The sequence below is a fragment of the Rhyacophila brunnea genome, unplaced genomic scaffold, assembly GCF_057557595.1.
Source record: "Rhyacophila brunnea isolate RB1 unplaced genomic scaffold, BYU_Rbru_1.0 scaffold_20, whole genome shotgun sequence".
Classification (NCBI taxonomy): domain Eukaryota; kingdom Metazoa; phylum Arthropoda; class Insecta; order Trichoptera; family Rhyacophilidae; genus Rhyacophila; species Rhyacophila brunnea.
The window spans coordinates 10,864,890-10,886,269 of NW_028232860.1; the positions used below are offsets into that span (position 1 = coordinate 10,864,890).

A 21,380-nucleotide genomic window follows, 5' to 3' on the forward strand; every position below is an offset into this window, starting at 1 on the left:
GGGGAGGGGCTTGTTAGTTCAAGTTTTAACACATGGACAAGAAGTTCTTGTTCGACAATACTTTTGCGAATCGGCTTTTTAAATTTAAATTAACGAAGACAAATCATCGTTCAACGTCCATTGATTCTCATATAGAAAATAAAGATTATGCTCGTTGGCATACATACATACGCCACTATAAACGATTGTTGGCGGATATGAAGAAGCAAATTTATTATGTATGTTTTGTGTGTATGATTCTTTTAGCAAAGTAAATTCCACTCATACCCATTACATAATTTTAATATATTCATAAAGGTTAACCCTTTTTTTACATGTGTGTTAATGTGATGGGTGGATTGTGACTAATTTATTACATTGTTACAAACAAGTTGACCACCCCTGCTATATATCACCATTCACCGTAATTAAAATATAATAAGTAAATATAGAAACCTGCGATGTAACATGTTTCTCATTTTAACTCATTGCGACAATCGGCGCTGCTGTTACAGGACATGGTGAAAATCAAAAAATTATCATATTTTTTAAAGTTAAAATTACTTAATAATAGATGCAGCTATCATTTTATGGTGTTAGTTATATAGAGTCTGATAATTTTTTTAAGTATCATTTGATTTATAAAATCCACTTTTGTTTAAATTTGTCAAAATAATGATCAGTTTAGTAGGTATGGGGTGTTTGAGACAGTAAAAAACATATAATGGCCCTCCATCTTCTAAATATCTTGAAGAGTATTATATTTAGCTCCAGTTTTAGTATAGGTATCGTTCTTTTATCATTTACTTCCATCGTGGACTTTTTATCTATGTCATTTTGTATAAAAAAAGGCTAAAAAAACAAAAAACTATATTTGACATGTTTTCTTACACACATACTTACATACACAAAGTTAATTTAAAATATAAATAAATAACAGAATAATTTAATATCTATAAATGTAAAAGATTTATTTGAATTAAATTAATAAATGAGTTCTATCAATTTTATTTTAGTAATCAGTGTGCCTTTTTAAGTGATCCTGAAAAATTCACCCTGTCATCACATCACATCACATTACATAGTCATCACATCAGAGATATTACAAAAACTCATTGGTGACAAACCCTTCCACTATCCGTTATGTAGATAAATTTATTTATTCAAAAAAATCTCTTCTGTTATATTTCATTTTCTCACATGGAAGATTTTAACAACTCAATAACGATATCTATGTACTAGAAATAATTTTTATCGCAATTGTGTTTTATATGTTAAGTGTAAGCCACAGTGAAACATAAATAATCACAAGATTTCGAAAGCAATTTATATGTAGCAAGCATCTAATGAATAAAATAAAACGGTATAAATATATCTGTGAAAAAATAATAAACAATATTTTTTCGAATCTTGATTTGGGTATGTCATGTAAAACGTAATATCAAACATTTTGGTCTAAATATTTAAGAAATGAATTTGAAAAGTATTTAAATATGTTTTTTGTCAGCCTGCGTTAACATTAGTGGCCGGTCACTAGCTCTGTGCCTCATTCTTTGATTGGAAAAGTTAAAGTAAAATTACAAAACATAATTAAAATCTCTATGCTTGCACTAAAAAATTGAATTATTCAAATGTATATTTGTCACAGCACGAAAAAGTTTTGTTTTACAATACTAGAACTGTCAGCCAATCATTACATAGTACCATTTGTCTATTTTTGTATAAATTTTTAATCAATAGTGTTACAAATAAAAAAATTGTTAGCTATAACTAAATTGGTAACATTGCTACGCATTAATCCTCTTGGCTTGGTATATAAACAATTGCAATACTTTGAGGTTGGTAATATTTACTTTGATTTTTTTGCATGACATGTATGTATATATTATTTATCTTAGTGTTACTAAAGTTTTAAAAATATGACCGAAAGAAAATTTAATATTAAATAACATAATTACATAGTAGAATAAAAAACACTAACAGCATCTCAAAACATTGAGTGTGTTAAATTGAAATCATAGTATGCAGCATTTTATGTCAAATTTCTAACCCAGTCCGAATGCTGGATAATATGTTTGCTGTTGAATATATTTAGCATCCTAAATTATTGGCGTCTGCCGTATATTAATAGATTTTTCTCATAATAATATAATCAGTATGATTATGTCTGTATATAAAGGCGAAAGGCAAAAATACTTAAATAATGTATATAATCCTAGTTGATACAGTTCCTTTAACTTATAGACTACTTCCATAGTATAGAAATTGAAAATTTTAGTACATAGGTACCTACTGACAAAACATTTTGTACTTTTTCACTAAACAAATTTGCTACAAATGATAGAACTAATGCAGGGAACAAACTGTATGATTTGAGTATGTACCTGTTTTTGCTCTGTTGCCTTTTGTTGTCTATGACTTATACACAAGCAATAACTCTTTTTGTAAAAATATAATTCTTTGATGTAGAAATGTTTTGTGAATTTTTAAATTGTTATTGTCATTTTAGTTTCTGACATTTTATTTTGCACCCAATAGCCAAAGATATTTTGGATGTTAATGTTACTTTTTTTTACCAATATGAATAAAGAAAATATATAAAAATACTCTCTACTGTTTCACTTTATAAAACCCTTTCAGAGACGAATATTAACATGATTTTGAAAGAGATGACCGTTGTTAAGACCACAAAGAAAAACAATTTGTCGTGTGATCTGAAATACGTAGTATTCCGGGTCGATACTGTTCTATTTGACAACTCAATCGTGGGCATTCAAGAGATTGCAGAAAAATACATCTCGCATTGGCTTGAAAATCAAAGCGAAGAAAACTACTCTTTTGTGCAATTGGACCTCTCTTGATCCAGATGTCCCCCTTTTTAGCGACGTGAAAAACATCGATTGTTGACAGCTTTAAATACCTGGGGGTACACGTCATAGGAGATGACTGGAGCAACATTCAGCTCGATGCAGTGTTTGGGAATTATACTCTATTGTCAACCAAATGTTGCCTATTCCGACGGTGATACATTAATACATATCTGTGTGCGAAAGGAAGAGGGCGATAAGTCTGAAATTTCGTAAAATGAGTTGAGTATGCAAAACTAACCATATTGCATATATGCGTAAAACAGAAAAGGGACCAGTCGAATTAACGCCGCTATGTAAGTAAATTTTGTATATTAACAATATGCGATGATTTATTTTTCGTAATATTTCGAAAGAATAAATGCGTTGAATGTAATTATCTCGCAGGGAATTTTAGTTTTTGTCATACGCCGAAAGGAAGTCAGCATTGAGTTGCGACAACGCTGTGTTGCTTTCGACCATTGGCTCTGTTCACATCAGTTCGAGTTAAACGTCACCGAGTCATCACTATTTGGTGTTCCCGCAAATGCAAAAAAATGTTTATTAAATAAATAAAAAATCAATTTTATATTAAGATTGTATTTTTTTAATAAATGATAAAAACATAATGGATATGGTTTTTTTTGATATTCTTTTAAACCAATACATGATTTGCACTTATAACTAATAATTCTATCATTAAAGGGTTTATCATTTGGGAAAGGATATGAATTGGAGTACGATGTATTATTGGATTAGGTTCATATTTTATACGTCCACTCAGTATATCTCCTCCTACTAAAAGTTTTATTACTTCTAGTTGACCTGGATCTATCTGTATTTCATTCCAAATAAGTATACGTTTATCTACACAATCTTGTAAAGGAAAACTTATAAATTTACTAAAATTTTGTATCTGTCGAAAATAAAATGCATGATTCATTACCATATCCATAAAATAAGATTTTCCACTCGATGCTTCTCCATATATAATGAGTGTATTTTGTTTAGAAATTTTCTTTTCAAATACATTATAGACATCAAATAAATATTGTGTTACATTGTCAATATTTTCTAGTTGATAAAATAATAAGTATTCTTATAACTTCTAAAGAATCAACAATATTATAATAATATTCATTAGCATCCATTCTTGCACAAGCGTATAATTAATTACATTTACTTGTAAAATTGTATAAATCTGTTATAAGACATATTAAGAAACCCAAAGCCATAGTCATGTAAAGTATTTAAAAAAAGGGTTTTTTTCTATTGAATATTTTAAACTTAGAATTATAAAAGGCACTACTTCCAAGTACAGCTAATATGGGGCTGGTCGGATGTTCCTGTAGGAATTTGAGCAATTCATTGACCTTTTGTCTTTTACAATATTTAGGAGTTTGCATATTTGATTTGTCGCCATTGTTATCACTTTCTCTACATTCATCATCAATGGATCCACAGGAGACGACGTTAAAAAGGTCAACCTTTTCGAAGCATATTTCCACCACATATTTTTCTCTATCATGCAAACCTCGGAACGCGGAATGGAAACATCTCCAATTTTATGACCGCGTGTCCAGTCTCTCCCATTGACTTCACAGAATACAAGTTGTCTTGGCTCTGTACAGAAATACTCGGTGGTATTGTACAGCCATTCTCCTGAGACAGTTGATGTCCAAATAACTTTGCGAGCGGATTTTCGTCTTGTTCACGCTCAGGAGCAGGAGCAATAACTGTCGTAGTAGGTGCAATCATGGATGACATGGTAATGGGCTCCAAATCGACTTCTTTTATGAAAACAAACGACGAAGATTGCTCCTTTATATCCGATAATATGTAGTCGATTAATTCCTTTTTCTCCTCCTCTGACTATCTCCCTATAACTATGCGTATTAAATCTTGTAGACGAGTTGCAAGCAATGGAAGGTGAAAGGTTCTGTCCAAATCAATTCCAGTATTGAAATCGCTGAATTTTCGTTGTCCGACGGTAGATAATTGTCCAATATTTGTTGAGTTTCCGTAAATTGAATGCATTTCTTGTTGTTACGAACTGGACGCTTCTTCTGAAATGATTGTGGTGGTGTTTCCGGTGAGTTCTCAATTTCTGTGATTATCATCTCGTCTGGGTCGCTCATTGTAGTACAAAAACTCTTCTAATTCGTCGAATAAAGACGTTGTAATAGACATATAACGTAAGTACGAAGCCAATACAAACTGTATTCTGTAAAGTTGATAAGAAAGACTCTTATATAAGTATATGATTTCAAGTAGAGCGAAAACCGGTTTACTGGTTATTATACGCGTTTGTCAAACGTTAAAGTTGGTTATTGTTCTATCTACAGTTCATTTTTGATAGTAATAATATACTTGTCTCGTGAAAGAATCGAATTAATCATGAGGCGTGCGAAGGAAATGTCTCAAAATAATACAGGTACCCACCTATGTCATAACATAACCTCAATATTATTGCAATCATTAAAGTGATGATACTTCTTTAAACCAACAATTTTAACGAATATTTCAATTTACTCAACAGTGGTGCATATAATTATTATCATTGGCATTATTTTATAGTTTCAAATTACATTATCATCTTCCATTTGTACAGTCATATTGAATTGATTTTTGAAGTGATAGTACCTATTACAAGGAAGATTATTTTATATTTATCTTTGTTTACTATTGATTATGTTAGTGTTATTGCAGGTACTGAATTAGCTACTAATTATGATATACTGAATGCTTCTCGGACCAGTAGTCTTACCGAAGAACAGTCGAAAGTAGCCCAAGAAATAGAAGCCATGATGCCATTTTCTGATTCAGAAGATAATAATGAAGGTAAATTTAATAGTATTCAACAACTATCGTATTTTAAAGAAATATCAAGACTATTCGAGGATTATTCAATTGTTTAAGTTGCGAAGATTTGTATTCACTATCAATAGATAAATGACTTCTTAGTGTGTTTATTATAACAAAACCTTTTTATGATTGCAGTTATTCAAGCTGCGAACATATTGACCCCGACATAAGCCCTTGTACATGATTACAGTTCAGAAGATGATAATGAAGGTAAATTTGGTGATACATATTAAACAATCAGGGTATTAATTTTAGATAAACGTATCTACACAACGTTTATTCAGTTCTTTAAGATGCGAGGCGTTGTATTAGCTATCGATAGACAAAAGATTTCATAGTATATTTTTTATAATAACTAAACCATTTTTTGATTGCAGACGATGCTGCGAGTACATCGACCAATACACAAGCACTTCTACTTAATGAAAGTTCGAGAGACTGGTAAAATCTAGTAAGAAATTATCTGAAAAAAGATAATAATATTGTAGTCAAGTAATGTACAACATGTTTTTAGATTTTGCTAGTCTCTTGAAGGGTCCATCGAGCAGGTGAAGTGGCTTCAATTTTTAATAAAAAGTGCCGAGGCTAATGACATCCTCTTTAAAAATAGCCTGGATGATTTGCAACAATTCCAGTCAATATCTTTTAGTCGCCGAGGTAAGGCAAATGTTATCCTTGAACCTCCTAAATGTTACAGTGGTCCAGTGCAAATTAATACGGATAAGAAAAAAGATCTCAGTATTCTACATATTTAATCGATAATGACTGTGTCATGTTATTACATGGCCACACTTTTTATGCTGGCAACCCGACGCAAAAGACAATATAAGGACGCATGCGCGCATCGAAAAGTTTGAAAAAAGTTCGTTGAACTATTTCCGGCGCCAAGCGGGCACACTTTTTAACATGAAGAAGGAGCAACAATCGCTCTCTCAGTTTCTGGCCTCCGGCCGAAGAACATCGCTCTCAGTCTCTGGCCCCCGGCCGATCGACATCGCTCTCAGTTTCTGGCCTCCGACCGAAGAACGTCTCTCTGTCTCTGGAATCTGACGGAGGAACATGGCTCTAAAACCCTGACGACACGCGATGGAGGATCACCCTTCGATTCCGCTTTGGACGGATGAATTGTCCAAAGCGGTGGATTTCGTCCGTCTCGTCAGCATCTCCGTCGAGGGCTTCGGAACTGAGGTTATTTTAACCTGGTATTTATTTAAATTATTTACGTAACGGTCCACCGAACTAAACCCATTATCTGTGATATCATTATGATACACCCCTGTTACAGGCGGGCTTCTCCCGGTGTAGAATAATCATTTAGTAGCTATAAGTCGAAACGTAACCCTGACCTCTAGAAACGGCTTCATAAAACATCTAATCTGATTCCTTGCTCAACCACGTAAGTATTTTTTATTCATAAGTAAAGGCCTTCGTCCGGTGTGTAAAAATCACATATTGGGCGGAGGTGTAATTAAGATAAATTTAATTTAATTTAAAAAGTGTAAATGATGATGGATGAAAGAGATAATTTTAAGACTAAATATAAGTATTCATATATAATAAATTTTGCCGCGCTTGCCGGCAACGTTAAAATCTCGACGCGCCTGCGCCGGGGGTGGTCCTCGTGATTCGTCAAATCAAAAGCATCACGCGATAAAATTTGGCCAATCACGAGAGTCCTTTTTGCTGGACGGCGTGGGTACGGGGAATTTGAAAAAGAAAGTTAGTAAGCGTCCTTTGTAAACCGTGTACGGACCTGCGTAACTAATTGTAAAAACAAAATATGTAATGGACTATAAAGTAACGTTGTCCAACCAAATATTAAAATATATAACGCTAAGACCGCACGAGAAAGACTTAGTGTTTTATTTAATTTTACCAACATATATAAATCCTTTTTTTATCTTTTTTTTGTGAATCCGGGGTTCGATGGACACCTGAGCTAGCCGCTGGAACCCCGGGCATCTCAATTAACTAAATTATTTTATGCAGGCGCTTGTCAACAATCAATTATTCATACACCTGTTTTATACTTTCATTCTCGCTTGTCATATTTCTTTATTTCAATTATACATTGGTTAAAATTTAATACCCGCGTTTTTATTTAATAACCTTTTTGCAATATAATATGCAATTCATAGGGTGGCATCCAAACTAATCTATTCTTATTGTATTTCAATTATTATTACAGCAGTAACCGAATGAGAAACGCAACCGATAGGTAACTTAGGCTTTAGAGGCATGTCAAGCTCCTACGACCCTATCTCGCATCTCATGCTCTGCCGCATCCCATTCCCATTCCTATCCCATCCATCCTTTATCCAAATCCACCTTCCCCATACCCAGGCGCTCCTACCTTCCCTCATAATCCCTATCCTATCCATATCATAAATCCTACCCACACACGGCGCCAAATGTCACGTATAGATGTGAGCTGGGTATGTAAAGAGTATAATAAGGTAAGGTACAATGTATAAATGCCAGCTAGCACATATAAGAGACTAATAACTCGGGCCGAAAGGTTTCTCGAGTGTCATTAACCCCGAAATCTCCATCCTCCGGCGGAATTCATACCCTGTGTGGACCATAACCAAGAGGCAAAGATATAATAAGTAATGTGGGCGCCAATTCCAAAACCTGGAGTGATAATAAATAGGAGACTAGGAGTAAATAAAAGATAGGTTACGTTCAACAAAGAGGTTATATTGTGTCGCTATAAGATGTTTTGACAGCTGGTATTACACAGGTGTAAAAACTGTCTTCTGCTTAATCACGTTTTAATTAATTTCGCTCGATACGCCAATCACAAAAAACCACGTCTCCACTTCCTTTTTTTGCTCGCTGCCATCTTGTTCAGGGCCATTTTTAGGTGTTGCCCGCGTAAAAACCTCGAATTGCCTCATTGTGGCATGTATAATAACATGACAACTGTCATGAGTTTTGTTTGTCAATCGCAGATAAACTTATCGTACGAGGGTGGGTCAATAATTCCTTAGAAAAAAGCATTAAAACAGTTTTTATTTTTGTATTTTTTTTTTATTTCTCAACATAATCTCCTTGGAGCTCAATACACTTGGTTAGACGTTTCTCAATTTTTTTTAAACCGTCAGAAAAATAAGTTTTCGGAAGGTCCTCAAAATAAGCATTTGTCCGATCGATGACTTCTTCATTTGAAAAAAAACCTTGTCCACTTAGCCATTTTTTCAAGTTTGGGAAAAGGAAAGTCACTGGGGGCTAAATCTGGCGAATACGGTGGGTGGTCGACCAATTCGAACTTCAATTTTAGCCATTGATCGTAAACATGTGTGAACACGGGCATTGTTCTGATGAAAGAGGATTTTTTTCCTGTTTAAATGAGGCCATTTTTCTTCAATTTCGTTTTTTAGCTGGTCCAATAAAGATGCATAATAATCCCCTGTTATTGTTTTTCCTTTTTCCAAATAGTCAACGAAAATAATTTCACGTGCATCCCAAAATACAGTAGCCATAACCTTACCAGCTGATTTTACGGTTTTCGCCTTCTTTGGACATGGTTTGTCTTCGCAATCCACTGCTTTGACTGTTCTTTCGTCTCGGGAGTATAGTGGTGTATCCATGTTTCATCTACAGTCACAAAGCGACGAAAAAATTCATCCGGATTGCGTTGCATGAGCGACAACAGGGCTTTAGAGGCCACCACCCTATTGCGTTTATTGTCGACTGTGAGCAAACGCGGCACCCATCTTGCAGAAATATTTTTCATGCCCAATTTGTCATGTAAAATAGAAATGACGCTACCTTTTGAGATCCCTGTAACCTCAATTATCTCACTCAACTTTAATCTTCGGTCACTTAACACCATATCGTGGATTTTATTGATCATATCTGGTGTAGTCACCTCTACAGGACGTCCTGAGCGTGGTTCATCCTTTGTTGATGTACGACCACGTTTAAATTCATTTAATCAGTTATAAATAGTTGCAAGTGAAGGAGCAGATATGCCGTGAACTAAATCCAACTCATTTTTTATTTCCTTTGCTGTTAACCCTTTTATATTAAAATGTTTAATAACAGCTCTAAACTCAATTTTCTCCATTTTCCATTTTTCCATTTTCCACAAGCAAATTTTTTTTTTAAATGTACGAAAAACACACAACAACCCGACCAATCTGATTGAAACTTCGCAGCATACTGAATCGGTAGTGCCGCTGCTTGAAAACAAACCGCTTACAGTACTAGTCGCGCCACTTGTCGGCTTTTCTAAGGACTTATTGACCCACCCTCGTATATGAATCCGGATAATTTTCATGAAAGACTTGACAAGTAGTAGTATGTACTGAAGTATTATTTCTAACTGTGTCAAATATGTAACTATTATTTACTATATAAACATAATAAAATAAAAACATATTATGTTCTAGGTAATATTTCTAACTGCTGTCAAATATGTAATGCCGCAAAAAAGTGCGACACTTCGTACCCTTGTGGCACAGCCTCATTATTTATTACTCCTCTTGAGTAGCGTAGCACCCCCAATGCATTACTACTATATACCTAATGTTAACTAACAATTGAAACAATTCAAGTACCTATGGCAAAATACATAATCTTGTTTTATATTCATATAAGAACAAGGTATTGGATGTTACCGACAGACAGTTACCGCAAGTTTTGTTGTTATTTTAGCTAAAATATGTTGATCTTTTAGCAGGTACAGTAGACTCCCGATTATCCGGCGAAATGGTGGGGAGAGGCGGCACAGATAAATGATAAACAACGATAATCCGAACTATGGATTTTTCTTTTTAAAATACTACATATACATTTCTAAAGCAGGCAATTCTTTGAACATGTTTAATAAGAAAATCTGTCATTTTGGTTTGTTTGCAGGAATCTTTCTAGTATCAGTTCGAATTTTCCAAAGCGAGGTTCATGTTTACGAAAGCGAACACGGATAATCGGGAGTTTACTGTATTGCAGAAGATTTTTTGGTACTGTTCGGTTGTACGGAATACAGCGGAAAACGCATTTTGAAAATAGCCGATAAACTGGATTATTTGTTAGGTTAACCTAACTCTACCTAACCTAACCTAACCCAACTTAACCTAAACTAACCCAAACTAACAAATAATCCAGTTTATCGGCTATTTTCAAAATGCGTTTTCCGCTGTATTCAGTATAACCGAACAGTACCGATTTTTTGAAGTAGGGATTTGTGTTGAGGGATTCAAAGAAACAAATGTAAAATTCAATAATCTATTTTATAACAAGAAAAACTTTCTGTATAAAAATATAACAAATACATTTAAGGATATTGTTTTATATACAATGTGGCGGCTAAATGAAATTTCAGGTTCTGAACAATATTTGAACTCGAAAACATAAGATTAATTACATACTGCACCTGAGAGTGGTATCTGAAGTAGATCTATCAGGTATGAAATATGGATGTAAGAAACAGATTATAAAATAAAACACAATTTAATAATAATTCGGACAGACTTCGCCTGCTTCAATGGGACATTGTCAACTGATACAGCTATTTTGTATCAGTTGACAATGTCTTATTAAAGCGAACGAAATCGGTCCTGATTAAAACTGGATTATTTTGAACAAGTACATACATACATAATTTTGAAAACACTTCTGAGAAAATATATAACCAATAGAAAAAACCTTTTTTGAAAAAAATATGGCACCCAGCAGGATCGAACCTGCGTCTCTCGAGATTCGCGCCCACGCACATCAACCACAATGCTATAGGCATCCTATCTGGTTGTGACAAATTTTAACTAATGGCTCTTACAATACTCTCTGAAGCGCTTTCCAAATTGAGTTACTGTTGGCAATTGGCTTTTGTATTTCAATTATTAACCGACGTCATGGATCACTCCAAGATTTTTTGTTGTAACTTACTTGAACTTGGTAATAATTTAATTAATAAAAAGAATGTTACATTCTTAAATCTTGTGAATTATTCGTTGAATAAAAAAAAATTAATTAACCATATTGTGTTTTATTTAATTTAATATAACGTCTTTCCACCAAGAATTGACAGTTAACACAATTATTGATGAAAAGAACACAGCTTTATTGCATGAAGATCAGGCAAAATTCAAAATAAAAGAATTGTGATTTAATTTGTATGTATAGTATAAGATAGAGATTGTTTGATTATAAATCAATACTTTTTACTGATGGTGAATTACGCTCTCAGGTACAAATAGTAAAATTATGGACATAGTGAATGATTTCAGACATGGCCCTTTTCCTTCAATTTGGCGACTAAGGTGTCCACATCGGGAACAATGGATCCGGCAATCCTTACGGGAGGATCTTCAACGGAGACAATTTTTATTCTAGCTGCGATATCGACGCCGAGGTCTTTCGCTGTCACCTTTTTGATGGGTTTTTTCTTGGCTTTCTGAGGAATCAAAGACATTGGTGACGATTTAAATAAGTACGAACACTGACAATCTGTATTTTGATATTGTGTAAAAATGTTGACTTAATAGACAGCTCTATGCGATATGCAACAAGCGATATGCAATTTCAAATATGGGTCTAGTAATATTGTAAAGCACACATGCACAAAGAATGTGCACTGTAAAAAGTTGTAGTGCAATAATTTAGTTTTCAATTCACAATTTTTATTTAGGTTTTAATTCTGTTTATCCTTTTTAACAGGACAACGGGTCACAAAGAAACCAATTACAGTAAGAACGGTTTCACACGAATGATTCATGGATTTGATACCAGTATGACGGATACCAAGTTTATATTTAAACGCGTGACTTAACGTCGTGGGTCCCAGGTTCGAATCCTGGGTCTGGCAAGTACACATATTGTTTTTTAATTTGTGTATGAGTTAGAGCAGCGATTTCCAAACTGGGAGGCGCGGAGTGTTGCAAAGGGAGGCGCGAACAGTTTAACACAATTAATGTAGCCACAGGTTTGCAGTTTGCAAATGCATACTTTATAAAACGGCCGCTAGTTATAAACTACATAAAAAAAAACAGTCCTATAAAAGGTTGTTTGCAAACCTGTCTGAAAATATGGAGACTAATTATATAATACCTCACTTCAATACTATTAATTAGACTAGGTATCTCGCGAAAAAAAGAAATAAAAGGGTTAACTCATAATGTTGAAATTTGAGGCAAATTTGTTTAGGAACGATAGTTTCGTTGTTATACTTATCTATTTGGTTGAAATTAAAAAAATAATGAGTGAATAAATCAATGCAAGCACCATTAATGCATTCACTGATTTAAAAAGACAAAGTGAAGGCATTCATAAAAAATTGGAGTTTTGGAAATCAAAATTACAAAGAAAATAAGTTCGCCATGTTTCCACTTTTAAATGATTTCTGCGCCAGATATATGGAAGTAAACTGCTAATGCAATTTTCACATTATTTTAGTAATAGTAAAAAAAGTCGCCTGCGGCGCTGCTTTGTTTCAGAACTGTTAAATATTTTAAATATGTGGTTGTGCGTTGCAATTTGATGTGATATCTATATGATGATTGATAGGTATACTTAAATGATAACTCCCGTGTATAATTTAGGAAACACTACATTAGAGCACCACACTACCCTTAACCACAGCGATAGGTAGGTGGGGGCAAAGATCCAGGCCTGGGGGCCCATGATAGAATCCATTTGTCAATGAACGATGATGATTATAATAAGGATAACAAATTAATTTAAAAAAATGAATATAATATAAGTAGGAAAACCTTGTTTATTTATATTTTTTTTTCATTTCGGTATTAGTATGTACATTGTTGACTATTTAAAAAGGTGTCTCCATTATTTAATGAAATAAAGGGGGGGGGAGGTGCCAAGATTAGATTTTTTTAAAGGGAGGCGTAGTAACATAACGTTTGGAAACCACTGAGTTAGAGTACGGACCTAAAAGGTTGAGCAAGTGGCTAACATCCATTTCTAGTAAAAACAAAATCTGTTAATACAAACCTCCACCCAGTGGAGGCCCATATTATGATCTTATTAGGATCGGACATGGTCGAAAAACAAAGGATACACAATTAATTATGTATATTATTATTCAGAACAATGTTACCAGTAATCAATCTGTGGATAGATATCAAATTGTAGTGACATACCATTATATTAGGAAGGGTAGCGTATCTTGGCTCGTTCAGGCGTAGATCCGCACTGATCACAACGGGAACTTTACATTTGACAGTTTCCAAGCCTCCGTCCACTTCTCTTGTCACCGTAATTCCGGCATCAGTCTTCTCGATCTGAAAACAAACAAGTTTAATCATAAAAAATACCATGTTTGTTCTTGTGAGCATGAAAGCCTCCAGAGAGGAGGTCAATTACCAGACTTTTTATTTTATGGATGGTTGTTAGCAGGGGCGAAGGGTGACTTTTGGAAAGAGGTAGGCTGTGGAGTAACCACGTTTGTCAGATATATTTGCAGGAAATAAGAAGATAACCCAATAATACTACTGATGAATAGGTACACTAAATCGATGAAATTTCAAAAGCTCAATTAGTTTGATATAATTAGTTTATAAATAAGCAATTAGTTTGAATAATGTATTTTCCTAAACATTTATAAACGTAACATACGCTCAAAATATATTACCTATCATCTTTGAAAATATCCGTTGTTGTGTATAATAATAATATGTTCCATAACAATTTATAATTTAACCCGTAAAACTAGACATTTTAAAATACATCTATATTTAAAACACAGACTTTGGTATAACTGATAAATAAAAATCGCGAGATTAATTATTATTTTAACATTAAATTATTACAACAATCAATATTTATATAAATTGAATCCCATAGAAATTATTTTTTAAATTAGCTTATTAATAATTATTTTGAATAAATGTGCCCTAGCGGATGTAAGCGGTAACTAAACAACTTATAATTTCGGAATAAAAAGCCAGACAGTGATCGGCGCCACGAGACTGAAATCATACAAAACAGATCTGGAAAATGGATCTAATTAATTCATAATATAGTTGAATCTAGGCGGCGCTAGTTATGGTTATATAGTTATAAACCTTACTAAATAAAATAAAACTTATTAATTCTGACGATAGATGACTCAATTCGATGGATTTTTCAGTGTATTTATTTATTTTTTAACCACTCTATCGCCAAGAGTTAAAATCAAATTAACACCTATATGCCACACATTTTTAAAAAACTAAAAAAAATAGAAAAAGTTGAAATAAATATATAATGTATAGTAATACTCACATATTATGTATGGTAACATAGATTGTATTAATTTTTCATGGAAAACTACGATATATTTTTCACTCAGGGCTGTCACCCAACAATATTTATTTATTTTTTATATTATTATATTATATATAAGTATTTTTTTCACTTTTATTATTATTGATGTATTTTTTCACTTAGAATTCAGTCTTCACTATTCAGGGTCATCACTATTCACGGTCATCATTTTCAGGGTCATCTCATCATAAATTCTATAATAGTGTTTTTTAGATTTTTTATTTTATTTCAATAATTTTCTCATCTTCGGATTCTTGTGTCGAAAATAAAATATCATCGGCTTCTTGCTCAGGATTATTATGATCATCTTCCATTTTGAAGGGTGACAAAACACAAACTCACAAATATATCTATTACACACTATCAATGTTTATAGGTAGGTACTCTATTTTAGGAATATTAAAATTCACCGAAAATTTACGAAATAATATTACAAACTTAGAAAAATTATGAAATGCACACTGAAACGCGCTCAACATGAAACAAAAATATAATATTACTTGATAAATAAGTGGCAAATATAACCATGCATCTAATATTATTCTATCGGAAATCATAATAAAACACTACTGCAATACATACATATAAAGTTTTGCCTACATGATACGATTTGAGTCTCGCGATGTGCACACAAGCCGCACTCGCGGTGATTTCCGTCTGGCGCGTCTCGCCTCGCTCGAAAATGCGGCAAAGTATTGCTTCATTTGGACAGCGCATTACAAAGCTACCCATGTCACCTGTCACTTGTAACTTTTATCGGGTAAATTATTTTTAATTTTATATTATGGAAGTCGTAAAAATAAAGCTATTCACTCAACTTATGGATATGAATAATGAGGCGCCTGTCGTAAAATTATTATGGCTATTAAAAATTATAGAAACAAAAACAGCATTGTTCACAAGTGGAATAGGCGTTTCTTCATCAATTATTGCCGTTTTCGTTTCTAGACACTTAGAAAAGACTTACATAAACAAATAATAAAAATTGTCCAACAGTGATGTCATGTCATTTTACGCCGGCATATGTGTCAGCCCTAGATACAAAGATCGTATTGTCTTGATAACTACTTTGATTTATGAATATTTCTGTGTGGTGTATGGTTCATTGGGATATTCGGAGGTGTCTTTCATTTAAAAAAAATAATTAGACACGTTCATTACGATTTTAAAACAAAGCGCCCATGGGTGGGCGCGTGGCGTGTGAATGACATCACAAAGTGCCCACCGGCGGGCGCTCGGCGATAGAGTGGTTAAATTAAATTATTTACTTGAAGATCTATTTTTCTTAGAAGGTAGGCTTTAAATAATTGCCTACTATGGAGTCTTCGCCACTGGTTGTTAGTCATTTTCCCAACCCAGTGAGTTGTTGCTCCGGATCAAACATGTAACTTTTTCCAGTAATGGGGTTCGAACCCGCACCCACGACTTTACAGACGTACTCTAACAAGTACTCCAGAAAAGGTTTAATTGTGCAACATTAAAAACATGTTACATATTATGTACAATATTGATATAAATGAGTCGCTTAGAATCATAACTCACATATTCCAAAAATCAAGTTTTGAGATAATCGCTAAAAACCAACAGAGCACTATTTTTTGTAATTAGAAGAACAGTATTGAACTCCCTAGAATATTAATGAGTGAGAGAGTCGAATAACTTTTTTTTTTTTTTAATATATATACCTAATACTCCTAACGTTGCAGACATATAGCATACTATGAGAAATAGAACTCCCCGATTGGTTAGGAAGGCGTTGGTGACAAAACTCTATTCTTTGAAATATACGACATATTACACCAATAATGAACTTTGTCAACAATTTTCACATGGTTTAAATTGACTTTTAATACTCAACTATTTTTCGGTATATATATTAATTTATTTAGAATCACTTGGCATATTTAACTAAAAAACGACAAAATTGCAATATGTGAGTTATGATTCTAAGCGACTCAAATATAAAAATCAATTTCATGTTGATGATAGAACATGAGCATTGATTGGTGTGAATATTGTCCATTAGTCAGGTGGTTTTTAAGCTTTAGTATTTCACAGTACTTTTAGTGTATACATATTTTTACCGCTAGATAGTGGTGTATTTTATTATTTGCTGTGGTAAAAACCGTCTATTGGTGATTAATTGTTTAGCATACAGAGGGAGGGAATATATGTGATAAAGAAAGAGCAGTATCCAATTTAAATTTTGTGATCACCCAAAGAAAACAGTCACAGAAGCAAATGATTGTAACTGTGTATCAGCACACAGAAAGATTGCCCATGGAATTTAAGCACGGCACATCAGGTTGACAAGGCGCACACTTAGAAAACCTCTATATTAGCCTAAGAATGTGCTAATTACATTTATTGGGTATAATAAAAAAAGAATAAAATAATGAAGCATCAATAAATTCTGACGAATACATGAATAATTATTCTTCCATACCTTAGAAGCAAATGTTGCCTGTGGCCAATCCAATATGGCTGCTGTCATCTGGGCTGTTTGATTTGAGTCATCGTCAATAGCCTGTAAAAAAGTCCATATACACCTGTTAGAATTAATATACCTAAAGGACTTTTTGACATTTTGTATTACAGCATTTGATGGTGATTCCAAGACGTTTTTACTGTGGATGAATCGGTAGATATAGAAAATTAATTAATGTCATGGCAACACAAATAAGATGGTGACCTATTTCGACGTTTTGTTATACTGCTTTATGATTGTTTATTCTATGTAATGATAATGTATTGTATTTGATGGTGATTCCAATACGTTTTTACTGTGGTTGAATCGGTAGACGTAGAAAATTAATTAATGTCATGGCAACACAAATAAGATGGTGACCTATTTCGACGTTTTGTTATACTGCTTTATGATTGTTTATTCTATGTAATGATATTGTATTGTATTTGATGATGATTCCAAAACGTTTTTACTGTGGTTGAATCGGTAGACGTAGAAAATTAATTCATGTCATGGCAACACAAATAAGATGGTGACCTATTTCGACGTTTTGTTATACTGTTTTATGATTGTTTATTCTATGTAATGATAGGGTATTGTATAAAAACTTGTTTTTTTCTAATGATTGATCATTTTAAATAACATTAATTGCCTTATTTGATAAAATAATCGTGTTTTATATGTGGAATAGTTTATATTTAATTGGTTTCCAAATAATTTACCTGTTTTCCGACAATGATCATATCGGCTTTCTCATCTAGTGCGAGCTTAGCGAGGATCTTTGAAACGTGGAGCGGTTGGAGGGTCTCATATTCGGCTCCAGATATTTCTACATGGATGCCCTTGTCCACTCCCATTGCTAGGGCTGTGCGAATTGTTTCCTAACAAAAGAAACGTTTATTAAATTATTGTTATTAACACGCTAACCGCTTGGAGAACCCTATCTTCTGAAACATAATATACAGGACAATTTCGGTGGCATATAAAATACCCAACACTTCGAATGCAGCCAAATGAACTTGCCTGATCTCAGAAAAAGATAGTTCTTTAATATTTTTATTACTATCGTTAATGAATAAGACTTTTATCATCGAAATTCTTAATAAATCATCATCGTCAGCCTGAAGCAGTCCACTGCTGGATGAAGGCCTCTCCAAGCTGATTCCACTTCTCTTGGTCCTGTGCGTTGCGTTGCCACATACTTCCGCAGAACTTTATCATTTCATCGATTCAGCGGCCTCTAGGTCTACCTTGTGGACGTTTTGTACCTCTTGGATACCACTGGATGACTAAACTTTGTCCAACGATTGTCCTTTCTTAATAAATAATACCATATAAACAAAAACTTTGCTAGGAATACTTTGTACATATTTTGTGCATTTACTCAATTGACAACTATTAAATTAATTATATTATTAACTAGTATAACTTATAATTATTCGATTTACATTGTGCAGTTTTCATATTTTTAGCATTTATGGAAAATCATAATTTCAAAAATGGCAATAATTATGATTATGGAAAGCAACGTTGCCACGTTATTGACTGTTTTGTTAAGGCTATACCTCAGCTGAGGCATGGTCTAAAAAGATCGTGACTAGGCGATGCACGGATTGCGGGTCCAAATGACGCAAACCGAACGAAATATAATTTGTCATAAAAATTCAACATGCGAACTTTTTATGTTATGTTTATTATATTCGTAATAATAATAATAGTATATTCATTGACATGTTTTCTTTTTCAAGTACATGCGGAACGTTTTTAAGTCATCTTTACACGATTTAAAAATATATTCATCCGACTCCATCACAAAAGAAATTGATGTGCGAACAGGTCTACTATCCCTCTTCGAATGGCAATGCGCCTCAACGCGGCCGAAATTTCATTCCACATAGCGTTGAAAATTATGGTACTGTTTGGTTATACGGAATACAGCGGAAAACGCATTTTGAAAATACCCGATATACTGGATTATTTGTTAGTTTGGGTTAGTTTAGGTTAGGTTAGGTTTGGTTTGGTTAGGTTAACTTAACAAATAATCCAGTTTATCGGCTATTTTCAAAATGTGTTTTCCGCTGTATTCCTTATAACCGAACAGTACCAAAATTATTTGCCGTTTTACTTATGTACGCTCTTAAGATGTCATCTATACATAGGGGTCGTGGTCAGTTAGTTTTACATAGGTTAACATTCTATGCATCAGAACGTAACACTGTAACAATAATAACTAAATATTAACGTTATTATATTAATTGTAACGTATTTATTTACAAATATCTCCATACATTATTGAAAAACCTCAATATTAACAATGTAATAATGTCAAACAAGACAATCACCTGGGCTTGCGCGGGGCCGCAAGATACAGCAATAATTTCTGATACAATTTTCTTTTCTTTCATGCGAACTGCTTCTTCCACTGCGATTTCATCAAAGGGATTCATAGAATGTTTCACTCCTTCCGTCACTACTCCAGTCTTATCTGGCTTAACTCGAACCTGGAAAATTAAACACAATCAGGTCGTTACTCTTACTCAAAATAGTTTCAACAATGAGTTTTAAACAGCGGGTTAACAATACTAGGTTGACACACGATGTTAACCCAGCCGATAAATATTATTAACAATTCGGTAGATGCACACGGGATGCACAAATTTCAGTTTTTCAAAATCAATTAAAAGTCCCCGTAGACATTGTGTTATCTACATTATAGGTTGTGTTAGATTTTGGTTTTTTAGTTTTAAACCGGTTCGCGTTAAATGGCATCTGTCTAACATACAAGTACCCATTGGTGTGTTTAAGGTTGGTGAGAGAGCTGAATTATTGTGAAAATTATTACATAGTAAATACTTTGTGATTAATTTTGTCATTAGCATGGGACAGAGTAGCGGCACTATTAAACTTTGTTAGTGAGTCAACAGATTGGGTGAAAAAAATGTTGAACGATGCAAGAAAAGGCTGTTTGTCGATATAAAATTAATTTGGAGCAAGGAAAGCTTGGACTACTGAAATTCCTCAGCATCAATTAAATATTCGATAAAACATCAAAATGGTTATATAAATTGGGTTAACTTGTCAAACATATTATCTAAAGTAACCTTTGATCTCAATCTCATGATTAGATTGAACAGTAAATTATCAAACATGTTGCGTTTGTAAGGTCAGAATAATAATTACCTTGACTGCATAATCGATGACTCTTTTTACTCCAACTAAAACACGCGACATATTTGATAATTTAAAAAATTGGATTGAAGATCTTTTCTTTTCACTTTCGATAAAGTGACAGCAATCTATTTGCCAAATAAAAAACCTCCACTTCCACTTTCCCAATATCTATGAAAAATCGTCAACCATAGAGCACAATTTAATTTTCCTGTTCTCTACCAACATAATAATCACAATTACATACCTAATGCGTCAATTACATTGAGCTACTTTACGAGCTGTTTGTTGGCGAATTTAAAAGCGGGCGATTCAGCTACTGCGATTGTGATGATGATACATAAAACTTTCCATTCGCTGAGAAGCCAACAAGCTTGCTTTTCCCTCCACCACCCGCCACGTCTCCACACCCGTCTTGCAGGCGTATACTATGGCGTAACGAACGATAGGCGCTGTTCAAATTTGTGCCGAAAGTGTCCCAGGAGCAACTTCCCAAGACCTTGGTTGGCGTGCACTAGAGTGTTCGTGATCCCTACTTCCATATAATGTATTACGGTCAATTCTAGATGAGAAAAGACCTTCTCGCTCGCCATATAATACCGCAAACTTTTTAAAAGCTGAGAAATTTTCCCTCGTAGATACCAAGTCGCAATGGCTGACCGGTCTAACTGAGGGTCGGACCGACTTGAGAAGCTCTTTCCTTTCAACCGACATAATATGGGGACACTCCCAGAGGATGTGATCGGCATCCTGCAATTCGCCTCATAAGCAAGTCGGAGATTCTATTA

General features: G+C 33.7%; 1 protein-coding gene across 2 annotated transcripts; it reads right to left on the minus strand.

Moving 5' to 3' along the window:
• Positions 1-10,908: 10,908 nt before the first annotated feature.
• Positions 10,909-20,741, minus strand: Etfb (Electron transfer flavoprotein beta subunit). 2 transcript variants are annotated; one of them, XM_085947867.1, is made up of 6 exons: positions 20,605-20,741; positions 19,767-19,925; positions 18,147-18,305; positions 17,404-17,484; positions 13,793-13,933; positions 10,909-12,090 (listed from the first exon to the last, which is right to left on the minus strand). In XM_085947867.1, exons 1-6 carry the CDS (start codon positions 20,653-20,655, stop codon positions 11,920-11,922), a joined length of 762 nt encoding a protein of 253 aa, XP_085803993.1. In that variant the 5' UTR covers positions 20,656-20,741; the 3' UTR covers positions 10,909-11,919. The 2 variants fall into 2 exon arrangements, with proteins under 2 accessions (XP_085803993.1, XP_085803994.1); XM_085947868.1 differs by having other exon boundaries at positions 10,909-12,143; positions 13,742-13,933.
• Between the last annotated feature and the right edge of the window lie 639 nt (positions 20,742-21,380).